The 26,560-nt window shown below is 42.0% G+C and overlaps 1 protein-coding gene across 9 annotated transcripts in view; it reads left to right on the forward strand.

Moving 5' to 3' along the window:
• ADGRV1 (adhesion G protein-coupled receptor V1) overlaps positions 1–21,712 on the forward strand; it is a 289,971-nt gene extending 268,259 nt beyond the window's left edge. For 8 of the 9 annotated variants that reach the window (XM_080573059.1, XM_080573054.1, XM_080573063.1 and 5 more), the window contains 3 exons: positions 11,020–11,211; positions 13,092–13,269; positions 21,254–21,712. In XM_080573059.1, the coding sequence (XP_080429185.1) occupies positions 11,020–11,211; positions 13,092–13,269; positions 21,254–21,372 (489 nt within the window). In that variant the 3' untranslated portion in view covers positions 21,373–21,712. Of the gene's footprint in view, positions 1–5,287; positions 5,321–11,019; positions 11,212–13,091; positions 13,270–21,253 lie in introns of those variants that run through there. The other variant, XM_080573066.1, reaches the window with a different exon arrangement.
• Positions 21,713–26,560: the final 4,848 nt, after the last annotated feature.

Consider the following 26,560-nt stretch of genomic DNA (forward strand, 5'->3'; position numbering starts at 1 on the left):
TGCTATTTAGCAAGCCCCAACACAAATTTTTGCACCAAAGACTTTTCCATTAAAAAAACAAAAATTGCAACCTGACAGCAGAAAACGTAAGAGTGACCAGACCTTAAAATAACTCAAACCAAAAGTTTCTAATATGAGACTGATATCATATCTATATTTAACATGAGTTGTTTTTTTTTGATTTTACTTTGAGTAGCACTCCCTCTGAAAAAAGCTGTCATTAACTCTTGAGGTTCTTGTTTTTCACTCTGAGCTTTCTGCACATACGGGGGGCAAGGTGGGGCGGGGGGGGGGGGGGGGGAGGAAAATCAACTGATTATCTGAAGGCAGGAAGTAAATGATTTCAGTGGCAGTGCCAAATATATCATTATACCTCCACCTACTCTCATTCACCTACTTGTCAGATATGGAAGAATGTCTAGTCCCTGCCCTCTTTTTTTGCCCACGTTTCCCTTTCTTTGAGGAGCATTCCTAACCAAAACAGTGTTAACTTCCTGCTTTATAAATAAGACTTGCCTTCTGCTGTTTCCCATGCTGCAGAAAAGTGGTAAATATCTACAGTAATTTCTATTAAAATCCCGGGGAGTAGGGCATATAAACTGCTGACAGGATCCTATATTCATCCTTTAACAGCAAGGCCTGCACAGCAAGACCTCTGCTTCTGAGACCACAGAGCTCTCTGGCAAAATAACTTCTTCTTGTAGTAGCTTACACTTCTGTTATCCTGGATAGAAAAAGCACATCACATATTTATTAATCCATGTCATGGTAAGGTACTTGCTGGGGTCAGTTTTAACTAAAAGGAGGATGAAGCTGATGAGACTTTGGTCCTTACAGAACTTTTTTCCTGTGGCTCTGTGGCAGCCCTGAAAAGTTTTTCCAGTAGTCAGAAAATGCTGAAATGTAAAAATAATCCTTATTCCCATCAGCTTTGTCCAAAAAACCAAAGCAGCAGGTATACATGGGAGGTAATTCTATCAGTAATCCACAACACTTGGGTTCCTCCCAGCCAGATTTTTTTTTTACAGTTTTCTCGTGTTTATGGCTACTGAAGTAGCACCAATCACTTGCAGTTTTACTCTTTTATGGCACTCCAGAGCAATGCCACTAAATAAATGGTCTATCCCATTCCTCAGTCAGATATCAAAGAGTAACAGGAAATAAAGAGATAATTGTAAGGATAAGAGATACTATGACACCAAAAGAATCAATTAAAGGAAAAAAGTTGTTGTCACAGTGATAACTCCTAGCCTTTACTTAACTCTCCATTTTGAAATTATCTGCAATAGCAAGTAAATGTTCAGCAGTACACATAAAATTATCTTCTCTCTGTCTGTCAATGCACACTTTCAAATCCTTATTTCTTTTATTTTAACTCTGTGTATTTTTCATTAAAATGCGTAAGTAGAAAATAGTGCTTTAGCAAAAAAATAATACTAAAAGGAATACTTTTAATGAGTTGCAGAAATATCACATTCTTGGACTTTGTATATGGTCAAGATTGACCTGTGTATCCTGCTAGTTTGTATGATCCCTGTATGTGGCTTCCTCAGCAGCCAGTTTCCCTCCTGAGTATTGCTCGCCTGTGGTAGCTTGCAGCCTGCTTCCAGATACAAGCAAAAAATTAACTGCTCTAACACTGTTATTCAGGAAATCTCTTGACAAAGTCTTTTTCATCCATCATTTCTTGCCTGTTGGAGAGAGAAGTTAGAACAGTAGCAGGCTCAGATTGCAAGGTGTGAGCTGAAATGCAGGGTTCTTAATGTTGATCTTGGGGAACAAGCATGGCCATAAATATTTGCAAAATATTGTAAAGCTTGGGTGTAAAATTCTGATCTTTGATTTTTCTAAGTCAATGCAGTTGAAAAATGTTTTCGGAATAACCATACAGCTTTTGGTCTTTCTAATTTTTTTTAGTATAAGGTTCACCAATAGGCAAATAATCTAAGTTTTTCAGTGATACATGAGTGGACTTCAAGGGATGCTCTTCCTGATTTCTGTTGCCTGTGATGGAAAAAAAAAAAAAAAAAGGCAGGAGGAAAAAAGCAATGGGCAGAGAAATGGGGTAGAGGTGGGGAAACAGTGCACTGCTACTCTGCTTTTTCTGTCCTTCGCTGTTCTTAGCCTCCTGCAACCACACGTGGTTGGCATGACTTGCTGAGTCTCACAGCATGCTCTGACAAGAGGCTGCAGTCACAGCTGCAGAAATTAATTTCAAGCAGCTCTACGTGCTTACACTTTCTTGTTTGCCCTCCATAGGCCATGCCTGTCCTGTCACTGCCATGCCCTTGGTGTTTGACTCCGTACTTATTTCTTCCTCAGCTAGGCTGAAATACAAAAATAGGGTTTTCTTGATGTTTCTGGGCTGACTTCACTGGAAGAAAGTAGCGGAATCTTATTCTAGCCCAGTTTGCACATCTGGCAAGCTTGGCTAAGCATCTGTATTTTCAGTGCATCTTCAAGCTGAACACCTCACTTTTAAAGTTTGAATCTGTCGTCTTACAACAAATAAACAAACAAAAACCTTTTCTGCCCCTCTCAGGGCTGAAATAGGAGATACAAATGACTGTTGTGTGGGAGTAGCTGAAAGTGTGCTGAGAGCTGTGCAAAATATTTATAGTCAGTCCCGAGTATCCAAGCAAATCTGCTTTTTAAAGATTTCCCAAAGTCTGTGAACCTTTCAGGTAAGCCTCAGCCAAGTTTAGACTAATTCTGAGCTGAACACAGTTTGGCAGAAAGGAATTTATGGCTTTGGCTTTGGGTAGAAACTGCAAGATTCAGCATGGACTTGGCATAGCTGGTTCTGCATAAAGAGAAACTTGGCAGTTTCGACCAAGTTTCAGGTGTCACACTAATATTGGGAAAATACATTCACAATGCTGGAAGCACAACATTTTTATTATTATTACAAAACATACCCATAATATTTCAATCTATTTCAATCTTTAGAATTATAACCTTAGACAAAAATAACTTTATACAAGAGAAACCACTTGAAATCACTGTACCTTAGTGCAAACCTGTTAATACACTTTTAATTTAACAATAGATACATGAATGAATCTTTTCTCATTCCATTTTATTATACTGGCTTCTGTTTGTGTATGTGGTAGTGGTGGTTGGTTGGTTCAACAAGTGGTCTTATAACATGGCACATTAATGGTGTGGGTTTTGAAGTCCTCAATTACATTATATTAATTGTTGTCGTTTGATTTCAATGTGATATTTTTTAGAATTTCAGCTGTAACTGAGATAAATCCTACAGAGCAAAATGGAAAGTAAATATATCAGGAAGTAAAGTGCTGATAAGCAGTAAATGTTCCCAACAGCAACTGTGAGAAATAAGAGAAAAAATGTGATTGATAAGAATGATAGTAACTTCATGCAAACTGGTGCTTAGTGGCAATTAAACAGTCAAAACCTTGATGATACAGAGCAGATCCAAAGTCGACTTATTAAACATAATCACCAGTTGGCAGGGTTGCATTGCTGAGGACATGTCTTTTACAACAGTGGCTTTGAATGCTAAGAAGAACTAGATTGAAACAGAAGGATCTGATTTACATTTCAAAGGTTAATATTTCTGGAGAGCTGTGAGTGGGAGATGTTATGTGATGGCTTAGGATATAGTATCATGTGACTAAGATGATACTTCTGTCATCGTGACACCAATAAAAGATCTTCAAGCTGTTCTCAAAGAAAATGTGGATGATAAAGATATGGAAAAATAACATGTACTTTAAAGTCTGCTTTTTAATATCCAAACATGCACAAAAGTGCTGTGCATAGGATTTATCATTTTTAGCCTCGCAACTTGGAGAAGTAGAGAATTATGTATGTTTTTCCTGTGTCGGTTGGTAAGCATTAATGATGTGTATAAGAATATTCAGTTCCATGGCTAATTTTTTTCCAAAACAGATTAGGAAAGACAATGTCAAATATATACCATGCATTGTACAATGGCCTTGATCATGATTTCCTGAACGTGGTTCCTTCAACATTGTGAGTCATCTCTTGCTATGTAAATTCTAACTTCTTGAACATGGCAAAACATGCAAATTATCAGGATTAATCAGACCAGTAATTTTCCCAAAAGCAGTAGGCACTGTTACGTAAGTCAGTGTTAATCCAAAGCAGGCTTTGACTGGCCAATGATGGAAAATGATGTGAGAAAACAGAAGTCCAGAGCGTAAGAAGTTCCAGTAAATTAGTGAAATCCCCAGGGTAGTTCACAAGAAGTCAGCTAAGGCATTAAGGTGCCAAAGCACCCACCAAGACACTGCCACCCAGAGTGGCAACAGCACACATGGCCCCCCAGAAAAGCGTGAGCAGCAGAGAAGAAGGGGGGCCTGACCATTAAACTGACAAGCAAAGGGCTTTCTAAGACTGGTTGCCAAGAGTAAATTGGCATAGTCCAGAGAGAGAATAAGATTACATCTCACCCTGATAAGATTAATAAAACTACAGTGAAACTAACCAAAGCACAAGCCATCATGCAGAAATTCCTCTATGGTGACTACAGACAGCTAATCTCAAAAGCCGATCTGAGTGAAGATAACTCCTCATTTGGAGGAGACATCTGTTTGTGCGATTTCTTGTTGTTTTACCACCTGGCACTAATAAATGTGTAACTTTGAAAACAATAGTGATGTTGTAGCCATGGTGATCTAAGGCTACATAGTAAGAAAGAAATGATCCAAGATGGACAAAGAGGTCTTTCCATGGTGTAACACACACTACTATCTTTCTTTATGAGCCTTGATTTCACAAAAAAATCTCTTTTGGAAAAATCAACTTTTTGTGATTAATTAAATAAATTTTAGTGATTAAATATTTTTTCTAATTAAAGTGTGAAGTAAATTATACATATGTAGAGTGCACTAAATTTCTGTTAGTGATGGTAAACACTGAAGTAATTTCATGAACTAGGGTTGTTCAAATGACATTTCTTGTCCAGAAGTCCTGCACAGATACTTTAGTTTTATTAACAGAAATGCCATTTCTCTAAAATAGATCACATTATCTGAATATAATTCTCCTTGGAACGGATGAAGTTTTGCAATTTCAGGACAGAATATCTCAGCCACAGATGAAAATACATGTGAGAGAAGTATGATATGTATAAAGTATGTGAGAAGTATACGCCAGTAAAAAAATAATAGTAATCTAGTGCCTTGGTGTGTTTCTGTTCTTTAAAGCAGTATAAGTCCTTTATCTTACAAGACAATTTAAAATTATGGGAGACAGTAGGCATCTTGATTTTTTTTGTTTGTTTGTTTTTTTTCAGTGTGTTAAAAGGAGATAAAGAAGAGATTTGTTGATACAGTCTGATGTATCCTTTCCTATTACTATTAGCAGAGTTCTCTCAACTTCCAAATTTAGATATATTGCAATCCTGGAACCTGCAAAATTAGAATATGAAGATAGGAATAGAGAGAATATGGGCATCAAATGCACAGTGAAGTCTTTCTGTGGATCAGTCTACCAGGTCTGCATGTGATCTCATGGAAGAGTAAAATTTATTTTGCCACTTTATTGACAGCTATGGGAGTTTGTCCTTAATTTACCAGCTTCCTGCAGCTACCCCTCCACAGAGTAAATAAATCAAGCTGTTGTATTTGAGAATTCCCATCACACACATTCATGCACCAAACCCTCCCAGAAGAACCTCCCTTCTTCTCCTACGTACAGCTTAAGGAGGGAGTAACTAGAGACCGAAAAAAATATCATGCAATATCAGTGTTGAATGTTTGGGAGAGTCTGGACAACTGAATCTCTACAAGTGAATCTGTACAACTCCTGACTGTGTTGAAACTAAGGATAAAAGGACAGGTAGAGTAATATTACCTACAAAGGTCACACAGTAAAATTAGATCTTGTCATGCCATCATTTGCTTTTTAGTTGAAAACAGGGTTGGAAGTAGCAGTACTTTTAGATAACACTCATAGCCACGACAGTCAAAAGCTGTGAGCCGGTGATCTTGACCTTTGAATGTGGTTATTCTGTGCTTGGTTCAAGACCCTGGGTGATTAATGGAAGTGATTATTTTTGTATTCCTGTGAGTTCTGTAGCTGCTACAGATTTGGAGAATTACTCAGCTTAGAAGGACCCTGAGGATGTTGTCTGGTCTAACTTTCTGCTCAAAGCAGGGTCCAGGCTGAATTCACAGGTAGGGCTTAGGCCTCTGAGAACAGGTTCCTCTCAGTTTATTTGGTCGCTTTGTTCCAGTACTTAATTACCCTTGTAATAGATTTTCCTTATGTGCAGCTGGATCCTGCCCTATTTCAACATAGGACCAGTATCTCTCATTCTTCTCATCCCTGTCTTCTTGGAAACCACCTTTTGTTAACTGGAAGACTAATAGCAGTTAATGTCTATTAAGTCTTCTCTGACCCTTCTGCACTTTAAACAAGCCCAGTTCCTTCAACATGACATCCCAGGGCACATGCTTCATCCCCTGACCATTTTGGTGGCCCTCCACTGGACTTGCTCAAGTTTTTGTAGATCTGCTACTTTATCCATGTAGACTACAATGTCCTGACCTGCATAGCAGAATGCTGAGGGGGGGCAGTGTTAAAAGAATTGTAAAAGTCAAAGCAAATGTGATCCACCACCACCCCTCCACTAAATCAGTCACTGCATCATAGGAGGCAATCAGGGTGGTCAAGTATCAATTGTAAATGCAAAACAAGATTGAATCGTAGAATCATTAAATCACAGAATCATAAAATCATTCAGGTTGGAAAAGGCCTCTGAGATCATCTAGTCCAACCTTTAATAACTGAGGGCGGTGAGGCCCAGGCCCAGGCTGCCCAGAGGAGCTGTGGCTGCCCCACCCCTGGCAGTGCCCAAGGCCAGGCTGGATGGGGCCTGCTCTGGTTGAGGTGTCCCTGCCCATGGCAGGGGGTGGCACTGGATGATTTTTAAGGTCCCTTCCAACCCAAACCATTCTGTGATTTTATAATTCTGTGATTGGTGCGAACAGCCAAAGACATTCACGATAGATACAGTGAAACAGACATTACAGTGCCAACAGCCTTATTTTCATAGTACTTTTAAGTCTATTTTTGCAGTATTAAAGGATGAGGTTAAAACAAACATAGAACATCTAAAGTATAATAAAGGACAATTCACTTCTCAAACTAGCGCTTTTGAAAAAACACATTAAGACTGTAGAAGTTGTGGTTGGACTGACAGCCGGGATGTATGCATGCTTCCTGTGCTCGTGCAAAGTAAACAATCTGGTAGCTGCTGGTGCTAAAATAAGCACCAATCAATATGGGGTGGTCCATGGCATCTTTGTGCTTATGACTGCTGGAGCTCAGTGTTGTTTGGGCAGAACCATTTGTCTTGTTTTGATTTCCCAAAATTCAAACATAATGGTTTCTGATAGAGACGTAGAGTAGTGAGAGTAAGACCATAAACTCCTTTGGATACTTCAAACAAAACCACAACAGTGGAACACAGGACCTCATCTCCACAAAGCATGTTTTCTTGAAGATTGTTCCCCTGTACTCAACTCTGGTGAGGCCGCACCTCGAGTGCTGTGTTCAGCTTTGGGCCCCTCACTACAAGAAGGACATCGAGGCCCTGGAGCATGTCCAGAGAAGGGCAACAAAACTGGTGAGGGGCCTGGAGCACAAGTCCTGTCAGGAGTGGCTGAGGGCACTGGGATTGTTTAGTCTGGAGAAGAGGAGGCTCAGGGCAGACCTCATTGCTCCCTACAACTACCTGAAAGGAAGGTGTGGGGAGCTGGGGGTCGGCCTCTTCTCACGGGTAGCTACTGATAGGACTAGAGGGAATGGCTTCAAGTTGTGCCAGGGGAGGTTCAGGTTGGAAATGAGGAGCCATTTCTTCTCAGAAAGAGCGGTCAGGTGATGGGACAGGTTGCCCAGGGAGGTGGTGGTGTCACCGTCCCTGGGGGTGTTCAAGGAAAGGTTGGACGTGGTGCCTAGGGACATGGTTTGGTGGGTGACATTGGTGGTCGGGAGCTGGTTGGACCAGATGAGCTTGGAGATCTTTTCCAACCATAATGACTCTATGATTCTGTGATTCTGTAGATCTGTATGGGTCAAAGAAGGATCCATCCTTTTTCCACTTAAGCAAGTAATCATCTACACAGCAGTGCAGTTCCTGTGTAAGTGATATATGTTTATATATATATATATATATATATATATATATATATGACCTGCTTAGGAGTGTTGGTTTTCTTAGATACAATATTTTCATAAGCTGCTGTCTGTAAGTCTGTGCCATAACACTTTGCAAGGGTGGGAGCAAAGCAATTTGTGCTTCTGTTAGCTACCTGTCTTTGTCTCCTCCTGACCTTAGACCAGTCAAACAACGTCCCCCTCATTACGGAAGGACTCAGAGGAGCAGCCTCAGCATCAACACGTGAGATTTCTCTGAGCCACAGACACTGAAATTCCTTCTCAGCCTCCAATTCAGGAGCTGCCTGGGAGATGGCAGAAGATCATTCCACACAGAGCCCCGGGTCCCTGTTGGTCTTCTTTCTGCAGCTCGTTACTGGGCCTGGCCTGACAGGATGGTGTCTGAGTACCTTTAACTGGAAAATGCGTGCTGTGGGTAACTGGCAAATTACTCTGTGATTGATGCCCGCTCCCCTGCAACAGGAGTGTATTACTATGAAACAAGAGAAGGTTAATACACAATTTGAACTCCACGGATCACATCTGATCATCCTCTCTCTAAATCTAGATTAATGAAACGAGGGCTGCAGCAGGAGCGAAATGAGAGGCGCCAGCTGGGAGCCGATGCATCTGCGTGGTGCTGGCTCCTGCCTCCAGGAGAAGGGAGGTCTGCGTCCCGGCAGTGAAAGCAGAAGTAGTGACAGCAGGTGGGAGGACGGGGTACAAAGGATGCTTTGGCTGTCAAAGCGCCTTTTGTGGTGCTGGCATAGCCATAGTTCCACAGGAATAGCACTGTCCGGAGCACACAGAATTAAATCAAAGTTGAGGAAGTAATTTACGTGCTGTGTTCTGGGTTTGTTTTGGGAGTGAGTGTCTGCACTCTGGGCTGCACAGGAGTGTGATACAGCATCAGCCTTCCCCAGTGGTGCCCTATGTCCCTCTGGTTCTGAAAGATGGCTGTGCAGAGTTTGCATTTGATGGGTTTTCTTGAAAAATATGAAACCACTTAAAACATGTGTGCACCTCTTATGGCCAGGTCCTGAGAGATGGGAGAGCCAGAGGCTGTTCTGAAACCTGGAGATTACTGTCACCACTGCTGTCTGCTCTTCTTGGAATTCTTACCCTTTTCACATCCATCGAACGACTGATATTAAAAGAAATCCACTTGCTGGACCCATTATGCTTGACCTACATGAGAGTTCTTGGTTTTGTTTATAGAACGAAAGGACATTTTAGTCCCTTTTTAGTGTCTGTTAAGTGCAATGTGTTTACATCATTTTTTTGGAATGTATTTACATATATCAGAAATAATTTCCCTTTGCAAGTCTCTCAGTGAAGTGCTCCAAATCCTCATGACAAAAAAAAAAAAAAAAAAAAACACTATCTGGAAAAGTGGCTAACTATTTTTTTTAAAAGAATCGGTTTCAACACTTTTGTTTTCCTGTTTGCTGTTAAGAAAAATGCACTCGCAGAGCAATATAGCTGTCTGTGTTTATAGCAGCTGTATGAGAGCATTTCCAGAGTTCACCAGCTGAGATTGAATTCCCACTGAATCCCATTAGCTTCTGCTATGTGTCACTTCGGACCGAACTGCTATTACAAACCGTTTTGTCATATAGTTTTGGCATTAGAAATTATGAATCTGTGAACCATGAAGCATTGTTTACGTTGCCTGTTTTATAGGAATTTGTGATGAGCATATATCTTGGGTATTTGCAGTCTCAACATACAAAGTTCCTTCCATTAGGAATTCCCAAATATAATTAGATGAAACTCCTTACTATTTATAATCCCAGTTATTACTGTCATGCCAGTGGGCTCCTTTCTAATAAATTGTTCTGTTTAGTACAATTGGTTTCAGGGGTTTAGAGGACAACATGAAATACAAAAAACAAGGCAAACATAACTGTACTGCAGTAATCAACAATCATGAGGTTTTCTTTATGCACACTTCTGGTTAACCCCTTCTTTATTAATTATTAACTTGGTTGGCTCATTAATCAAAATGGATTTTTTTTTCCCCTCAGTATTAGTGCAATTTAATAATTAGAGAAGAAGAAAGATTTCGTAGTCAGAAGTTCAATCAGTGGATTTCTATGCAAACAAAAGACATGGTTATAATACTCTTCTTGGCTAAGCCTAAAGGTCAAAATTAGCAAGTTTTAAAGAAGAACTGCAGAGACATACAGTAGAGCCTTTATATCAATCACAGATGAAAGACAGTGTTGAATTAGTGGGTATCATAGAGAATAAAATTTATAGCTACAGCTTGGTCTCTGTCACAGCAGCAGTGCAGTTTGCATGAGACTGAAGCTGGGGCAAAAGTGTAAAGAGCCAGCAGCTCAGTAAGAAAGTTTTAAAAAAAATGTGGCTGGGGACCAGCAGCCAAATCCTATTGTAAATGCAGCCTGTAACCACATTTTCACTGTTATGACAGCTGTAAATCTCAGCTTTTTTTGTTGTTGTGAAATTGGCTTTGCCTTGCAACCACGTTTTCACTATTATGACTACTGTAAATCTCAACTTTTTTGTTGTTGTGAAGTTGGATTTGCCTTGCAACTATGTGGGTTCAACCAAATAATCATTTTCTATGACTGTTCACTTTCTGTGACTATGATGGGATAGGAACAGAGTGTTTACCTGGAGGCCACAGGACTTACTTTTAATTTCCAGGTCTCTGACTGACAGTGCCATCTTCTCCTACACTCCAGAGAAACTGGCTGCAGCCCTTAGTGGCATGGATTGATGGTGTAAGGGCCGGCATCTATCACAGCATATAGGACCTTGCTGTGACCACATTCAAAAGCTGTTCTAAGCTTCCTTCGTTTCAGACACTGATGTTCTTTTCCTCTCCCCATGTTCCAGGGTCTTTATGTCTTTGTGGTGTATTTTATCCTGCACAACCAACTTTGTTGTCCCGTGAAAGCAAGTTATACTGTAGACATGAATGGACATACAACTCCAGGATCTGCTTTCTTTACACATGGCAGTGGTTTGCCAGCTGCAGGTGGGGAGATCAGCAAGTCCACTCAGAACCTCATCAGTGCTATGGAAGAGGTAACAGTGCTCTAAAGTCATTGCCTTGTGTATTGAAAATGTATGTGGAGGTTTGAGTGGTGCTGCTGAAGTTAAGTGAATGAGATGCTAATTATTATAATTATCTCATTTTTTTTCTCTCTCTTGTTTTTAATTTATTTATTTATTTATTTATTTGTGGTTAGACACCCAGATATAGGGGAAATGTTTCTTTTCGCCACAAGAAATGTTATACGTAGCCATGGTGATATTCTTGTAACTTATGAGTCTCTGGTAACATCCCATCTAGGGAATTTCCTTTTTCTACTTGGGTCTTCAGTTTGTTGTAGAGATTGGTTAAAGTGTTGTCAGAAGTAGGTCACGAAGAATCAAAATATCAAGCCATTTCTTTCAGCTCGCCATAGGGCCTGGACGAGTTTTAAGTCACTAATTTTCCAAAGTCATAGTGTGTGAAATCTCTGGAAATTTTGAGGGTGATGATTTTCAATTCCTTCATTGCTGGAACTGGAGAGTATCTCTTTTTCACTACCTGTAGTAAACTAAGGTGACTTTTGCTGCTAGGTACATTTGCGTGTTGATGGAGATGGAGAATTTCCAGCTGATTTAATGGAATCAAATTATTTCAAAGGAACATGTCATAGTAATTTATTTTTTTTTGCATAAACCAAGCTGCTCAACTGGCATTTCTTTTTGCCCTTTTCTCTACTTTCTTGACTGTAGGTTTGTCCGGATGTTAAAGCTCCTCAGCTGTCTCCTGGCAGCCTGCTAAATGTATTAGGCATCTCATAATGTCACTTAGGGTGGTGCCTGACTCCCTGGATTACTGGACAGCATAGCCTCTCAGATCTGTGTCGCAACCTTTTGTATTCATAGAATCATAGAATGGCTTGGGTTGGAAGGGAGCTTGATGATATCTAGTTCCAAACCCACTGCCATGAGCTGAGATGCCACCCACAAGATCAGGTTGCCCATGGCCCCATCCAACCTGACCTTGAACATCTCCAGGGATGGGGCATCCGCAACCTCTCTGGGCAACCTGGTCCAGTGCATCACCAACCTCTGAGTGAAGAATTTCCTCCTAACATCTAATCTAAATCTCCCCTCTTTTAGTTTAAAACCATTCCCCCTTGTCCTGTCATTATCTGAATGAGCAAAAAGTTGCTCTCGGTCTTTTCTATAAGCCGCCTTTAAGTACTGAAAAGCTGCAATGAGGTCACCCCAGAGTCTTCTCTTTAGGCTGAACAGCCCCAGCTCTCTCAGCCTTTCTTCACAGGAGATACTCCTGCCTCCTAGGCAGCAGATGAGCAATAGACCAAGAAAATATATTTTGATTGTCATAAAATCTATGTTTTTAGAGTTCAGTATTCTGGATTTGCCTCACAATTATGGAGGAGATAGATTTCCCGCCCCAAAAAACCCACACCTTTTTGTCATGAACTGAAATTCTGATTTTTTGTGCAGCTCCACTTCAGAATGAAGTGGCAGAGGAAATATAGCAAAGTTGATATAAAAACTGCCAGGCTGTACACCAGCACCTTCAAAGAGAGGAGAGGGAGCATATTGTGACTGGAGTCATTCAGTGCTTTTACTTAAAAGTTCTCCATAGCAGGGGCCAACGTTAAGAAAAAGCAAAATGTTTGAGACATGTAGGGCAGATGTCACAAGCACAAGATTAAATTACTTGTAATTGAGTTTTCTGAATATATGTACTTATTTATTTATTGAAATTAGGATACCTTGTTCACCACAGAAGTGACAGAATAGCTGGCTCCAAATCTGATCTTGAATTCAACTCTGGTTGTAGGTTTCAGTTTGTTATCTCAATATAGCAGGCATGTAAATCATTTACATAGCGTAACTTTGATGGTTACTGCATTTCTATGTCTTTTTAAACTTTACAGGTGCCAGCAGACTGGGAGAGGGCGTCTTTGCAGCCGGCCAGTCAAGCTAGTGCTTCCTTTAAGCAGAGTCCACAAAACGGCAATGTTTTCCACCCTTCTGGAGGATTTAGTAACAGCTCATTGGTTGCTGATGAGGAATCACAGGAGTTTGATGACCTAATATTTGCTTTAAAGACTGGTGAGTGACTCCTCTTCTTGTTCCTCAACAAGATTGTTGTGCTGTTCTTCACTCTAATTGTGTCACCGTTTGATGAGATCCAATTGCTGTTAATTTAATCTGATTACCAGCAAAAACATCATCTGAAATTGTTTTGTCTTGGACTGTTATTCTATAAACTAAAAATATTGTGCAGACAATCTATCACTATCAGTGAAGGACTCTGCAAAAATATGTTTTGAGTCATGACGATACACAGATCCGCAGAAAGTAGCAGCAGATTGGAGGCTCTGACATTTTTTCACAAGTTCCTAAACAGCTAGCTAGCTGCCTCTAGAGACTGTCCATCTTGTCTTCTGTTCCCTTCTTTTTTGAGTTGTTATGCAGAGTATGTGTATGTTGTTGATCTTCATTTTATGTGTATGCTTGCAAGAAAAAACATAATTTCATAAATACCAATGCTCCCAAAAGTGTAGGACAAAATATTTGTATTCCACAGTGTCAAAAAACGCATTTGGGCCTGAAAAAAAAAAAAGAGGTATGCTGGAAAAATAAGCTAGATAGAGTTCTGCCCAAACACAACAGCCAGCTGTGGTGAGCTCACCATGCTGCTGGAGAACAAAGCCTGGGGGAGGCCACTCTGGGTGTCCACGCTCAAACTACACCCGCGAAAGAAACCATTTGTAGCCAGTCTTCTCAATGGCCTTAGAGATCAAGTCTTCAAAATCCCCAGCTTTACCATTGGTGAGGGATTGCTTTTCTGCTATCTCACCCACCCAACCAGTGAAACTTTAGGTTATTCAAACGATGACATAAATAGGCAGCCAGGCATGGCATTAGGCGGAAGAAATGAAGCAAAACCTGATTCAAAGACAGATAAACATGAGAACACTTGATAAGAAGACCAGAAAGACCGAGGAGCATCACCCGATAAGATCTAGCAGATGCTAGCCCAAGCCCACCCCCTGTAGGCATGGGTGAAATACCAGAGGACTTGATCCTGGGGACAACCTCACCAAGCTATTAAGCCTCTGGGATTCTTGCAAGGCGCAATGTTGAGGTATTGTCTAAATTAGCAGGTTAAGCACTCTGACACTTTACCAGTAATCCCCCTCAGTGACACCACTGAAAACAGTCAAACTGGGTGGAAGACTGGGAATGATAATGAAGAGAGCTTTATTCAGCACATTCACAAGGCTTTATCTCTTAGGCCAACCTCCATGGCAGAAAACTCTTCAAATGATGAAAATAACTGGATGATTCATAACTGGGCTAGAGCTGGGAAATAAGATAGTAACAAAATTTCTGTTTTACCTATTGATTTTCCTGTACACTTTGCAGGCTACTTATACTCTGCTATGCAGTTAAAGATTTGGGGCAAGACTTGCTTAAATCTGGGTGCATAACCTTACAGGTGCAAACCTGCTTTTAAATACCAAAGAAGATAGGTTTCAATTTTATGTTCCTTTCAGAATATTGTGACAGAAACCAGAGAATTCACAGGATGTTAACAGCAGAGGAAGCCATTCAAATTCAGCACTCCCACTGCTTCACACGGTGGTTAGTACTTAAGCAGGCAGTTGACATCAGCTACCCTATTCACTGGGGTAAATGCTATGCAGGGTGAATGGCTGAATCTTAAATCATGAAGAGCAAACTAGTCAACAGCAGTAGTTAAAAGTCATGGTTAACATAACTCACCACAACTTTTTTTAGCATCTGATGATTTTTTAATAAGTCTTCAAGCTCCACCCCTAGTTCATTTGTTTTCAGTCCTTCTAAAAGAAGTAGGTTTAGAACCATTTTTTGATATATTTTTTTTCGACTAACTTTTACTATTGTATTCTTTAATATTTATATTGGTATTATAATTTGTTCTTGTGAGCCTTTAGAAGCTCTTAAGATTTGAAGTGGAGACCTCAGGGCATAATCTGAGAAAAACACTTCTGTTTGCATTACTTGTTCATCTAGATCCTGTCCCTTTTGCCCCAGTACCTATTCTTGTGCCCAAACTGTGTCCCTAGCAATGTTATGGGGCAAAAAAAAAAAGACTGTATCTAAGCAAAACCAGTTCCCTCAGCTAGTTCCATCCCCACATATGTTCGAACAAGCTGAACCGAGGAGGTACTGAGGTTAGAGCAGTTTTAACCTCCAAAGTAAATGTTTATCGGCTAGCGCCTTAGATACAGGCTGCGTCTCAACACATACTTTAAAAACACAAAACTGTGAGTCTCTCTGAAACTGGAAATCATAATCATATTTTGTTGTAACCAGTCAAACCTGCCCTCCAGCTCAGTTCAGTGCATGGCGAAGGGATTGAGGTGCTTCTGGTGGCACCAGGCAGGAGACGGCGTGGAAGCAATGAGAAGGGATAAGAGGAGAGGGGAAGAGGGATGTCTGTGTTTCAGCACAGGCTTATGCTGTTAGAGCATTCACGGAGCGTGGTCTGAAGGGAATTTATGATGTGGTTAAGCTCGCAGCCACTGCTGGGAGCCTGCCCCCGACCCCCCAGCTGCACATTTCTCCTTCCTCTCTTGCGTCGCTATTTGTTCTCACACGAAACCGCAGTGACTCAGGTCACCGAGTTCTCCTCTTCCTTTTCCTCTCCCTCTCCTTCCTCTCCCCCACCCTCTTCCTCTCCGCGGGCCACCCCACGGTCGGTATGATGCCTCTGCTCAGAGCACCAGCCCCAACCTCCTCCCCATCACAGGTCAGAGGTATCGGGGCGAGATGCCCGCCCGGACTGCTCCTACACCTCATTAGGCCGCGCTTAATTCCAGCTGAGAATTCCTCATCTGGAAGTAGGCGAGCTCCTGGGGGAGCAGGGACAGGCACTTTTGCTGTTTTTAGCTGTTTTTAACACTCCTAACCCAACTCAGCCTGAGCTGTGCTCAGGTATGAGCTCCCATTCCTGAGGCTGGCTGAGGATCAGCACTGATCAGCAGAGGGATGTGCAGAAATGTCTTTCTGCCTTCCTGTCCTTTCTGCTCGTGCAGTGCGGAGCTGCCTGAAGGCTCCTTTAATTTATGCTCGTTGTTAATCTGGCAGCTAGGATCAGTGTGAACGAGGGCATAATCGCAGATCTGTTTTGCTGTCAGCAAAGCTAAAATCTCGTTGCTGTCCTCCTGCCCCACCCTTGCCTGCAGCGGGCCACACTCATGGTACTAATAAAGGATGGCTGAAATTACGCAGCTGGAAAAAAAAAAAATCAAAGAAATCCCCCCTGCACGACTTTCTCCTTCAACTTGCAGCTGTAACTTGCGGTTTGCAGTGCAGCCCCACAAAGAGGTGCGGTGGCACACTTGGCCCGACTGCTGAAGAGACGTGTCACAGAACTGTGCACTTAGCCCTCAGTTCCATAATCATTAATGCTGGTCCAAATTACAGATTAACCTGAAATGTGGGCTGGATCAGATGAAGGCACACAACGGTGTCTCCAGCAAATGATGTGGACATCAATATGCAGTAGTGTACCCAGCTTTTACACTAGCTTTATGCAAACCTTGTGTTATATGGCCATAGGATTTTTTATTTAGTGCAAGAAATCCAAAAGCTGGACTACATATGTCATAAAGCCATGGCCTCTAGATGACTTAGCAATTAATTACACCTTTTCATCAAATATGTTCAAGTCCATATAGGAATAAAGAATTAGGATTCACTGTGGTGACTATATCACCTCGGCCCTTATACTCCGGGAATCCTTTGCTAAAGCTTATTTATTTATTTATTCATCTATCTGTCTATTTATTTATTTATTTGCCGGATGGTTATTAGTTTGGCTTAAATGATTTCTTTTATTATATTTCATTTATGGCTTCTATAATGTATGAAAGGCTTAGCTTCTACTGAGAAGGATAATTATTTGCTAGTTAGACACTGCTAATTGCACTAGTTAACTCTAAAAGTGCTGTTATTTTGGACTAGGTTTCATTTTACCTGATTTCTTTTGCAAGGTCTATACTGATAGACAGTTTAATAAGACCGTTTCCTCTCAGGTTGTCACAGAGTGGTGTGTTGCAGACATCTATAGGCTAAAGCCGGCTATTCCCTGTGATTCCCTGGGGAATTTGGTGTTGGTTAGGTCTGGGGAGTTAAAAACTGAACCAACAGAGTAAAAACAGATGGAATCCGTCCCCAGACAGCAAGCCGTCCATCAGCTTTGCTCCAAAGCATAAATACCATGAATGCATGATAGCTTTGCTGGGCTCTCAGCTTCCATCCACGTTCCCACCTACCACAAATGCTCCTGTTCCCCACTGCCTGTGATGCATAAAACCAGATCTTTCCTTTGGGCGAGATGCGAATGCAAAGTGTGGCAAACCTTGGCTGGGCACGTGGTAATTTCCAAATGGGCATTGGACAGTATCAACAGGGTGTTGCCACGTCTGTAATCTCAGCGTATTTTTGCTCTAAGTAGAGGCATACGTGATAAATTTTCAATAAATAATCTACACCATGAGAATACCTGGAAAAATCTACTATATAAATTTGAAAAAAGCACAGATATATACATTTATGATAATAATGATGTGATATACATCAGCTCACAATTTTCAGTTGAATAGAAGTAGGGTTCCGAAGTCAGCATTTTTTTTTAACTTTGGCGTTAAGTACCTGGTTTAAGAACCAAGCATCTTGTGTTGGGTATCCTGGGTTAGAGAAAACTTTGAAATTCCAAATTCTGAAAGATGCTCAGTGGAATATCCATGAGACTGTCACAGAGCAGATAAACTGCAGGCAGTGGCAAAATGCCAGGTTCTTGCCCTGCTGTCCCAGCCTGTGTCATTTCTGTGTTGAAGGGGTCACTGCACAGCAAAAGGGAAGAGAGGGTGGCCAGGCTGCATATTCATTCAACTTGTCATTTATGATGTGAAGGCTCACAAATATGCTAGCAGTTAGGTATTGAGCATGACTGCACAGCATCCAGAAAGCATTTTTAGTCCAATCTGAACTTCACTCTCAGAATTCTGGGTTCCTGTTGGTGTCATCTCTGTAAAGTCAAAACCCTAAAAGAAGTAATAATCATGGTGCACGCAGAGAATTCCTTTCTATCTAACGCGTCTTATACATACAACATACATTATGAGTTATTCAGAAAACAAGATAGAAGTGCTTAGGAGATGGAAAACTTCCCCCACAATATAACTACAGTAATTACAAAACAAACTCCATCTCACTTGGAAGGTTTTAGTGAAAGTTTGACATATTTCTGAACACATAAGGGATAACAACCGGAGCTCAGTGCACAGAGGCACGCACTGATGAAGTCTTTCCACCAGTAGATGTCACTGGAGGGATCTTGCTGATTTTGCAAAGCTAGCTGTGACTTTTCAATTTCTAGCTTGTCCTTTGGTACAGAAAGAAAGGAAAAGAAAGGCCTCATTATTTCGTGTCTTTTCACGAAGTGGTTGCTTCACAAACCGGGGAGAAGCAATACTCCCAGCTGCTCACCCACCACCCAACACCAGCATCTCTAGGGGAGCAAGTGCATTTTTGGATAGGGTTGTGTTTAAATTCTGCTCTAATCTGAGAGCAAGCCAGACCTACGAACTCCATGAAACTCCATCATGTAAACAGTCGTACCCTTCCCAGCCTGCCGACTGTTTGGTAGGCTGGTATCCTGGTTACATCTCAGCTCTTATTCCTAAAAAGGCTCCACTCTTAAAAGTTTGCCTTCGGATCAGCAGCCGAACAAGGCTGCTGTAAACCCCAAGGAGCCTACTGCAGCCTCAGGTTTGCCAAGTCTCTCATAAAACCTCCTTAACAAACAGACAAAAAAACAAAATCCCCCTTGCTTTGCACAAAACTTGCACATATGGCATTTAAGAAAGTAAGTGATATGATAGCAGATTAATCTGGTATCTGATCTTTTTGTAGTGACCAGCACAAGATCCTTGCAGATACCCCACACTGAGTAATTGCAGTACAGCCGCCAGTCAGACAAACATGTTTCTAACCCTGTTCAGTTCAGTGTTCACCTTAAAATCTGCAGCCTGGATGTTCATGGGCATATAAAAATAAAATTTTATATAATACCATTTTAAATGTTTTCACCCATGCATTTTCCTGTTTTTGAAACCTGTATCCTCTTTAGCCTAAAGACATCTTTTTAGTGAATTCCAATGATGCAACATTAGAATTATTTTTTTTTCTTCACACAAAGGATCTTATTTATATCACAGTTATTATTACCTTGTCCTTCTGTCACCAAACAGCAAATACAGCAGTCAGATTTATCTTCTCTATTACATTCATGTTTCCGTTCTAAAACAAACAGTTTCGGAGAAGATAAGAAAAAACAAATACTTAGCTCATGCAATTGTTGTTTTTCCCAGGACTTTCAACCAGCTTTTAGTCATTAGAGCCATGATTCAATGAAAAGGTTAAATACGCATGTAGATTTAAATGAGTAAGTATGTCTCAATCATGTTCAGTATGCTTATTAACAAGAATTTTAATGATTCATAGCCTGATCTGCTTGTCTTTATTATGCTGTCTGTCCACTGATGTCTCTTTACTCCTGTCACGCTCAGCCAGTAGCCGCTGGTCTCTAAAGAGCTTGGGTGACACAAACCCAAGCTCAGGTCTCCTCGGGTGGATGCATATTCCCGGCAGTGGTCCCGAGGACCACTGGTTGCTGCAGGTTGCTGTGCTCAGGTTCTCTGCTAGCTCCAGGCTCTTCGCAGCACGCAGGGCTCCAGCCTGAACTCCTGCATGGAGTGAGCACCCTCACGCCATCCCACCACTGACACCTTTTCCTGACTTCTTTCCTACTTGGGGAGTGGTGGAAGAGAAGGTTGTAAGGAAAAACTTACTGAAAGTGGAATTGTGGGGGGGCACAGGGCGTTACGAGGTAGCTCCAGAAATGTACGACCCTTATCTTTTCTTCTGCCGAGCAAGCCCAAGCCTGGAATGTCAGCTGAGACAGAAATAAGAGGTTCATTGTACAACTCACAGAAATTTCTGAAAATGTTGTTTTGGTATGAAAATGGAAATCATTGCCTCGCTGGCATACTCTGTTGAAGGCTCTTTGAGCCAAATGTCATTCCTCTGCAACTCCCTTGAACTGAGTGTAGTCACAGATCTGCTTCTGCCCCAAATGAAAAACTTCCCTACTTATTTGTAAGTGTCGCTGCTGGAAGACCATGACTGACATCAGTCTGTCTTGAAATCGCCAAGCCAAAGTACACCAACATGCAGCTCTGAAGCAATGGAAAGCCCAGATGCTCTGAACACTAACGCAACCCATGTATTTTTGGGGATTCACCCTATAGCTCTGTAAAAATGCTCATTCCATAAAAAGATTCTGTACTTCAAACTAATCAACTCAAGGAAAAAAAAAAAAAAAAAGTACATCAACAGCAAGGAAGCAGCTAGCTAGCAGAACTCCTGCAACAAAAAGATGGAGAAGGTGGCCTCTCGAGGTCTCCTGCAGACATGTTTTGGAAGCTTCCATTGTCCAAAGCCTAGTGTTCTCTCACAGTAGAAGAAAAACACGGTACACCAGCTTGTGCCAAATGTGGGTTTATAGAATATTTAGTCAGCGTCTTTTCTCATGTTGAAATTACAATCCTATTAAAACAGCTGGAATTATAGTTTAACAGGGAAATTATATCATTAAAAGTCAATTCTTCATGAAAATATCCTTGGAAGCACCAGACTTTAACAGCCAGACCATGAACCCAGCCCTAAACCAGGCCCTGATTTATGCTCTTGTGATATCAAGGCAACCTCCAAAATAGCTGTTGTGCCATTTACTGAGAGAATTAAAGTGACCGACAGTGGGATTGTGAAAAAGTGTGTCTGGGTGGTACCAAGCTACGTCTGACAACGTTCTGAATTGCTGGCCAGTAGGAGAAAGCCTGCCACACTGTCGTGGGGTTTCAGTCAGTAATCAGAATAAAGTAGAGGAGCCCTCTGACAGGACACGATATCACCATTTCTGTTTCAGGACCCCATCCTCACTGATTCTTTTTTTTTTTTTTTGGTTTCTCTGTTTTAGGTGCCGGTCTCAGCGTCAGTGATAATGAATCCTGCCACGGCAGCCAGGACGGGGGCAGCATGGCAAACTCCCAGATTGTCGAGCTTAGGAGAATCCCCATAGCAGACACCCATCTCTAACTCCACTGCTTGCTTGTTCCTCACCACCCCAACATTTTTTTTTTTTTTAATTCGAGCCTCCGTATTTTTATATTTGTACTTCCCTTTGCACTAAAACACTATATAAAACTGTGTGGTAGAATGCTGTGAGCTGTACTGACTGCTTAACAAAGGATGTTTGAGTTTTTGTATTTCAAAAAAATAAGCTGTAAATTTTTTACAGTGCGTATCAAAGATACAGTGGGGATCAACTTAGATTTGTATCTTGTAGTTAGATGACATTTCTTGAACTGTAGCTTTTTTAATTAACCTGAATGTGTAACACTGATTAATAAAAGCAATAGAGTCTGTTTGATATAAACACGTCTGTTATTTCTGCTGGCTGCTTACGGAGCTGGAAGGTGATGCACACACCCTGTTGGACAGGAAAGCATTTTCATTGCACAGTTCTAAGTTTCCTAGGCTGTACTGTTCCAGCTGGTTTCAGAGCACCCAAAATCTGTGAACTCTGTAAATAAAGACACAGTCTTGACCCGAAGAGATTACATTCTGACACGATAAAATGTGTGATGGTCTGAAACAAGCAGAGGGAAGGGGAGATGAAGGACAAGAGAGAAACTACTTAAAGGTCACTGCAAGGCAACTGCAAGCTGCTGACTGTGTTATTTTGCTGTTTTCACAATACTAAATTCTCTCCCTCTTCTCGCAGACAGAAATAAGGGAGGAATGCCAGACAGAAGAGTTTTCTGCTAATCTCCGTGGGTGCTACACAGATATTCCTGCTCTGATCGAAGGCCTCAAGTCTCGCCTTGCATAGATCAGTAATCTGAGTTCATAAACGAGCAAGAAAAGTTCCTCCCCTGAAAAAAAAAAACACACAGAGGAAGTATTTCAGAGTTGAGGGGTGAGGCAGGCTGGTCTTGCAGGAATCATTAACTCCCTGCTTCTGCACAGACACTCTGGAACAAAAACACATGGAAGCAGGAGACCAAGGGAATTTTCCTCTGAACATTTCTGAACGTGGTGTAGAAGTATAGCAAATGTCAAGCAGGCTTTTCATACCTACACCAGGATCTTGCCTAAAGGCTTTAGGTCAGGCAAGCTCTAAGCAACAACCTGTGCTTTTAAACGAAAACATTTCTTATGGAAGCTTTTCTGTGAATTTTACCATGGTAATATACAAATTTTACTGCAACTGATTATTCGTTGAGCTGGGACAAGAGGAAAAAAAAATGAAGAAAAAGAAAAAGAAGAAGAAGAAGAAACCTTTCTGTGTCCCAATTCTGTAATAACTGCTAGGATTGCACAGTTTACAGGCATCACCCATGTCCAGAAGCAGAGATAATCTTCAAAATGAAGGCGTGGTGTAATGCAAAAGCTTTCACAGACACAGGTAACTTTCTGGTCATCAAAGCCTTTAAGTGCTTTTTAAAGTGGATGTTTGAGTGGATGGGAAATATGGCTACATCTGTATTTAATAACCACACGCTCTGCTGCATCAGGCCTTAGTTTCTGACTCCCAGGAATTTTGTTGACTCCTTTTACGCTTGTCATGCTGCAGAGCAAGCAGAGCCAAATCTCTCTGGTCTGTGGCAAAGCTTGGGGTGCTGAATGGTCCTGGCGGCAGCACAGGCAGCGTGCAGGGCACAGGGGAGTCAGAGGCATCCCCACAGCTGTGGAGAAGGGACAACCTCTAACACCAGGAGCGGGGCATCCAAAGCACAACAGGTACCTGGTGAAGAGTGAGATATCTCAGCATACTTTACAGCTCACTTTTCTATGGTTCCTGCAAGGGCTGTAAAGGGCACTTAAATGAACTGCAAGGATCACTGAAATCAGACTCTGAGTCTGGAGTTAAAATAAGTTTGGGATGGTTTGCAATGTAGTGATGCTATACTTTTTTTTTTTTTTTCCTTTCTAAACAGGAAACCTGGCTCCTGAAGGTCTTTTTAATTTTCTTCTTCCTGAATCAACTGAAATGAGCATTGGCCATAGCTGATACGTCTCATCTACCCGCTAATCCTTAACAGAAGTCTGGCCCTACAGAGCGATTGCAACACTTGCTTGGTTGCGAGAGCCGGGGCTGTAACAGATGCTTCGTTACTCGCAGCGCATGCCACTACACGCTGTGAGAAAGCTTATAAAAGAAGGATGTTTGTTTGATTTTGACTCACCACCATAAATGTTAATACTTTGTGTCACTTCAGCTTGTTGCACAACTGGCCTGGTTAGAGATTTACTGTAAGTGCATCAGCATTTTCAGGGCAGATCAGTGGGATGGCGTCCGCGGCCAGCATTTGCTGCATCTCCCATCTCTAGGTGGTGCTCACACGGCTTAGGAGCACAAGATGAATGTTAGTTACAGATCTAGAGGCACTTTCTGTATAGAAACCGTACTGTCTGTAGAAAATCCAGGGTCTTGGTGGCGCGGGTGTCCCCCAGGTGCATTTTGCAGGGCCCGCGCTCGGCACAGCCGTGGGCGGTGACTGAGGTGTGCCCGGCAGCCACACCTGGCGGCAGCACCTTCATGGCTGGCCGGGCTTCAACCCACGAGGCCGACTGCTTCCTCTGATCTCAGGCATTATTTAAAACTTGATAGAGAGTATAGACATTTCTTTGTTTCCCTAAGATGAATGAATCCACAGCTAGGTGGTTTTATGTCTGCGTCCGACCACTAGTAAATGGTAACTCATTACACTCTTTGCTTCATTCCTCTACAGAAGAGGAGACACTGGGACACCTGGTGCCTGTGTTTTTTTCTGTAGGAAGGACCCATCGTTCCTCTACAAGAAGCCATTTCCCGTATTTTGAGGGATAGGAGATGTAGTTAATATACACACAGCATTCCCTAGTCACCCTGACTAGCTGTACCTATGGTTGCTTACACATGTTGGTACGGAGTATGCAGATCAGACGAGTGCATGGTTGTGTTTCAGGAGTTCATCATCACTGATGTGACAACACAAGCAAATCCACTTTCTTAAAAGATGTCTGAACACATTTCGTATTCGAGTGCAGAAGTGATGAAAATTATTAAGCTCAACAGACACCTTTCAGGATATGTTTTGATAAAAACCAATGTAAAAATTCTGGTTTCACTTCCCTTGGTGCATATGCAAAATAAGTTAATTCATATCAGGGATCTGAACAAAAATCTTCAGATTATGTACTTTCTTTAGAACCTAAAGGAAAGCCCCAAAATACCCATATTCTGCCTCTACCATGCAAGTGCTCACTACGCTAGTATCCAAATCCAAAGTCGTAATCCTGCAAAGAACTGCACAATGCAAAGGATTAAACTGTACTGAGAGCTTCACACCAATAAAGTGCGCGTGCACTCAACATAAAATTATGTTAAGCTGATTGATCATGCAGAGGTTTGACTACAAATTTGCTTAATTTCAGGCATATCCTGCCTTCAGATGCATTTCCCTAATGCTCAGTCTGTAAAGCAGACCTTGAGCTACTACCACAGGTTCTGCTTCACCAGCACTTGTGCAAACCAGTAAGAAATCCCCAGTTTGCTGGCAGCAGACTTTTCATTTTTGTTCTTTCTGTTGGTGGTAACGTGTGGTGAAACTACCATGTGCAACTTTGCACTATTCTACTCAATTCAATATATTATTCTATTAATTTTCACAGTGTCAAAGAGAATTTCCTTATTTCATTTCATTGTTCAACATTATCTTGTATGAGTTAGATACAATGAAATAATTGCAACGTAATACTCAAGCACTATTGAATGAAATACCTGGAGCTAACAATGTGCTGAAAATGAGCTGATAGTTGTGTAAAATGACCTAAAGAACAAAAAATGTTTTTGTTTGCTTGTTTTTTAACCAAGTCAAAGTTGTGTTCATGATAGCATTTTCACAAGTAGTTGAGATTAGGAGAAAATTTATTATTATTATTATTATTATTATTATTATTATTATTATATTACTTTTCAACATTGTATGTTTTCTCTGCACACAGCAAGACTAATGTGGTATCTCTTTGGTGCTGCCATTCTGTTTGGCATCAAGAGGAAGGTGAACGTGCAGGAGTCAGCTTTGCTCTTTCTGGAGACATCAGTTTTACTCGCAGGTTTATTTTCACAGAATCACAGAATTAAAGAATTGTAGGGGTTGGAAGGGACCTCAGAAGATCATCGGGTCCAACGCCCCTGCCAAAGCAGGTTCCCTAGAGCAGGCTGCCCAGGTAGGCGTCCAGATGGGCCTTGAATATCTCCAGAGAAGGAGACTCCACAACCTCCCTGGGCAGCCTGTCCCAGTGCTCTGTCACCCTCACCATGAAGTTCTTTTGCGTGTTGGTGCGGAACTTCCTGGGCTCCATCTGGTGGCCATTGCCCCTTGTCCTGTCCCCACAAACCACTGAAAAGAGGTTGGCCAAATCCTTCTGTCTTCCACACCCCAGGTATTTATACACATTGATGAGATCCCCCCTCAGTCTTCTCTTCTCCAGGCTGAACAGCCCCAGGTCTCTCAGCCTTTCCTCATAGGGCAGATGCTCCAGGCCCCGTACCATCTTTGTGGCCTTCTGCTGGACTCTTTCCAGGAGATCCCTGTCTGTTGTACCGGGGAGCCCAGAACTGGACACAGTACTCCAGGTGAGGCCTGACCAGGGCAGAGTAAAGGGGCAGGATCACCTCCCTTGACCTGCTGGCCATGCTCCTTTTTATGCACGCCAGGATCCCATGGGCCCTCTGGGCCACGAGGGCACACTGCTGGCTCATGGCCAACCTGTCGTCCACCAGGACCCCCAGGTCCTTCTCCTCAGAGCTCCTCCCCAGCCTGTACTGATACGTCCGGTTGTTCCTTCCCAGGAGCAGGACTCTACACTTGCTCTTGTTAAACCTCATTTGGTTTCTTACTGCCCATCTCTCCAGCTGGTCCAGGTCTCGCTGAATGGCAGCACAGCCTTCTGGCGTGTCAGCCACTCCTCCCAGCTTTGTGTCACTGGCGTACTTGCTGAGGGCGGACACTATTCCCTCATCAAGGTCGTCGATGAAGATGTTGAACAAGACTGGACCCAGCACCGACCCCTGGGGAACACCGCTAGTCATAGTCACGGGTCTCCAGCTGGACTCTGCACCGCCAATCACCACCCTGTGAGCTCGGCCAGTCAGCCAGTTCTCAACCCATCTAACTGTCCACTCCTCTATCCCACACTTTCTCAGCTTTGCTAGCAGGATGTCATGGGAGACAGT

The sequence above is a fragment of the Anser brachyrhynchus genome, assembly GCF_964034855.1.
Source record: "Anser brachyrhynchus genome assembly, chromosome: Z".
In the NCBI taxonomy this organism is placed as follows: domain Eukaryota; kingdom Metazoa; phylum Chordata; class Aves; order Anseriformes; family Anatidae; genus Anser; species Anser brachyrhynchus.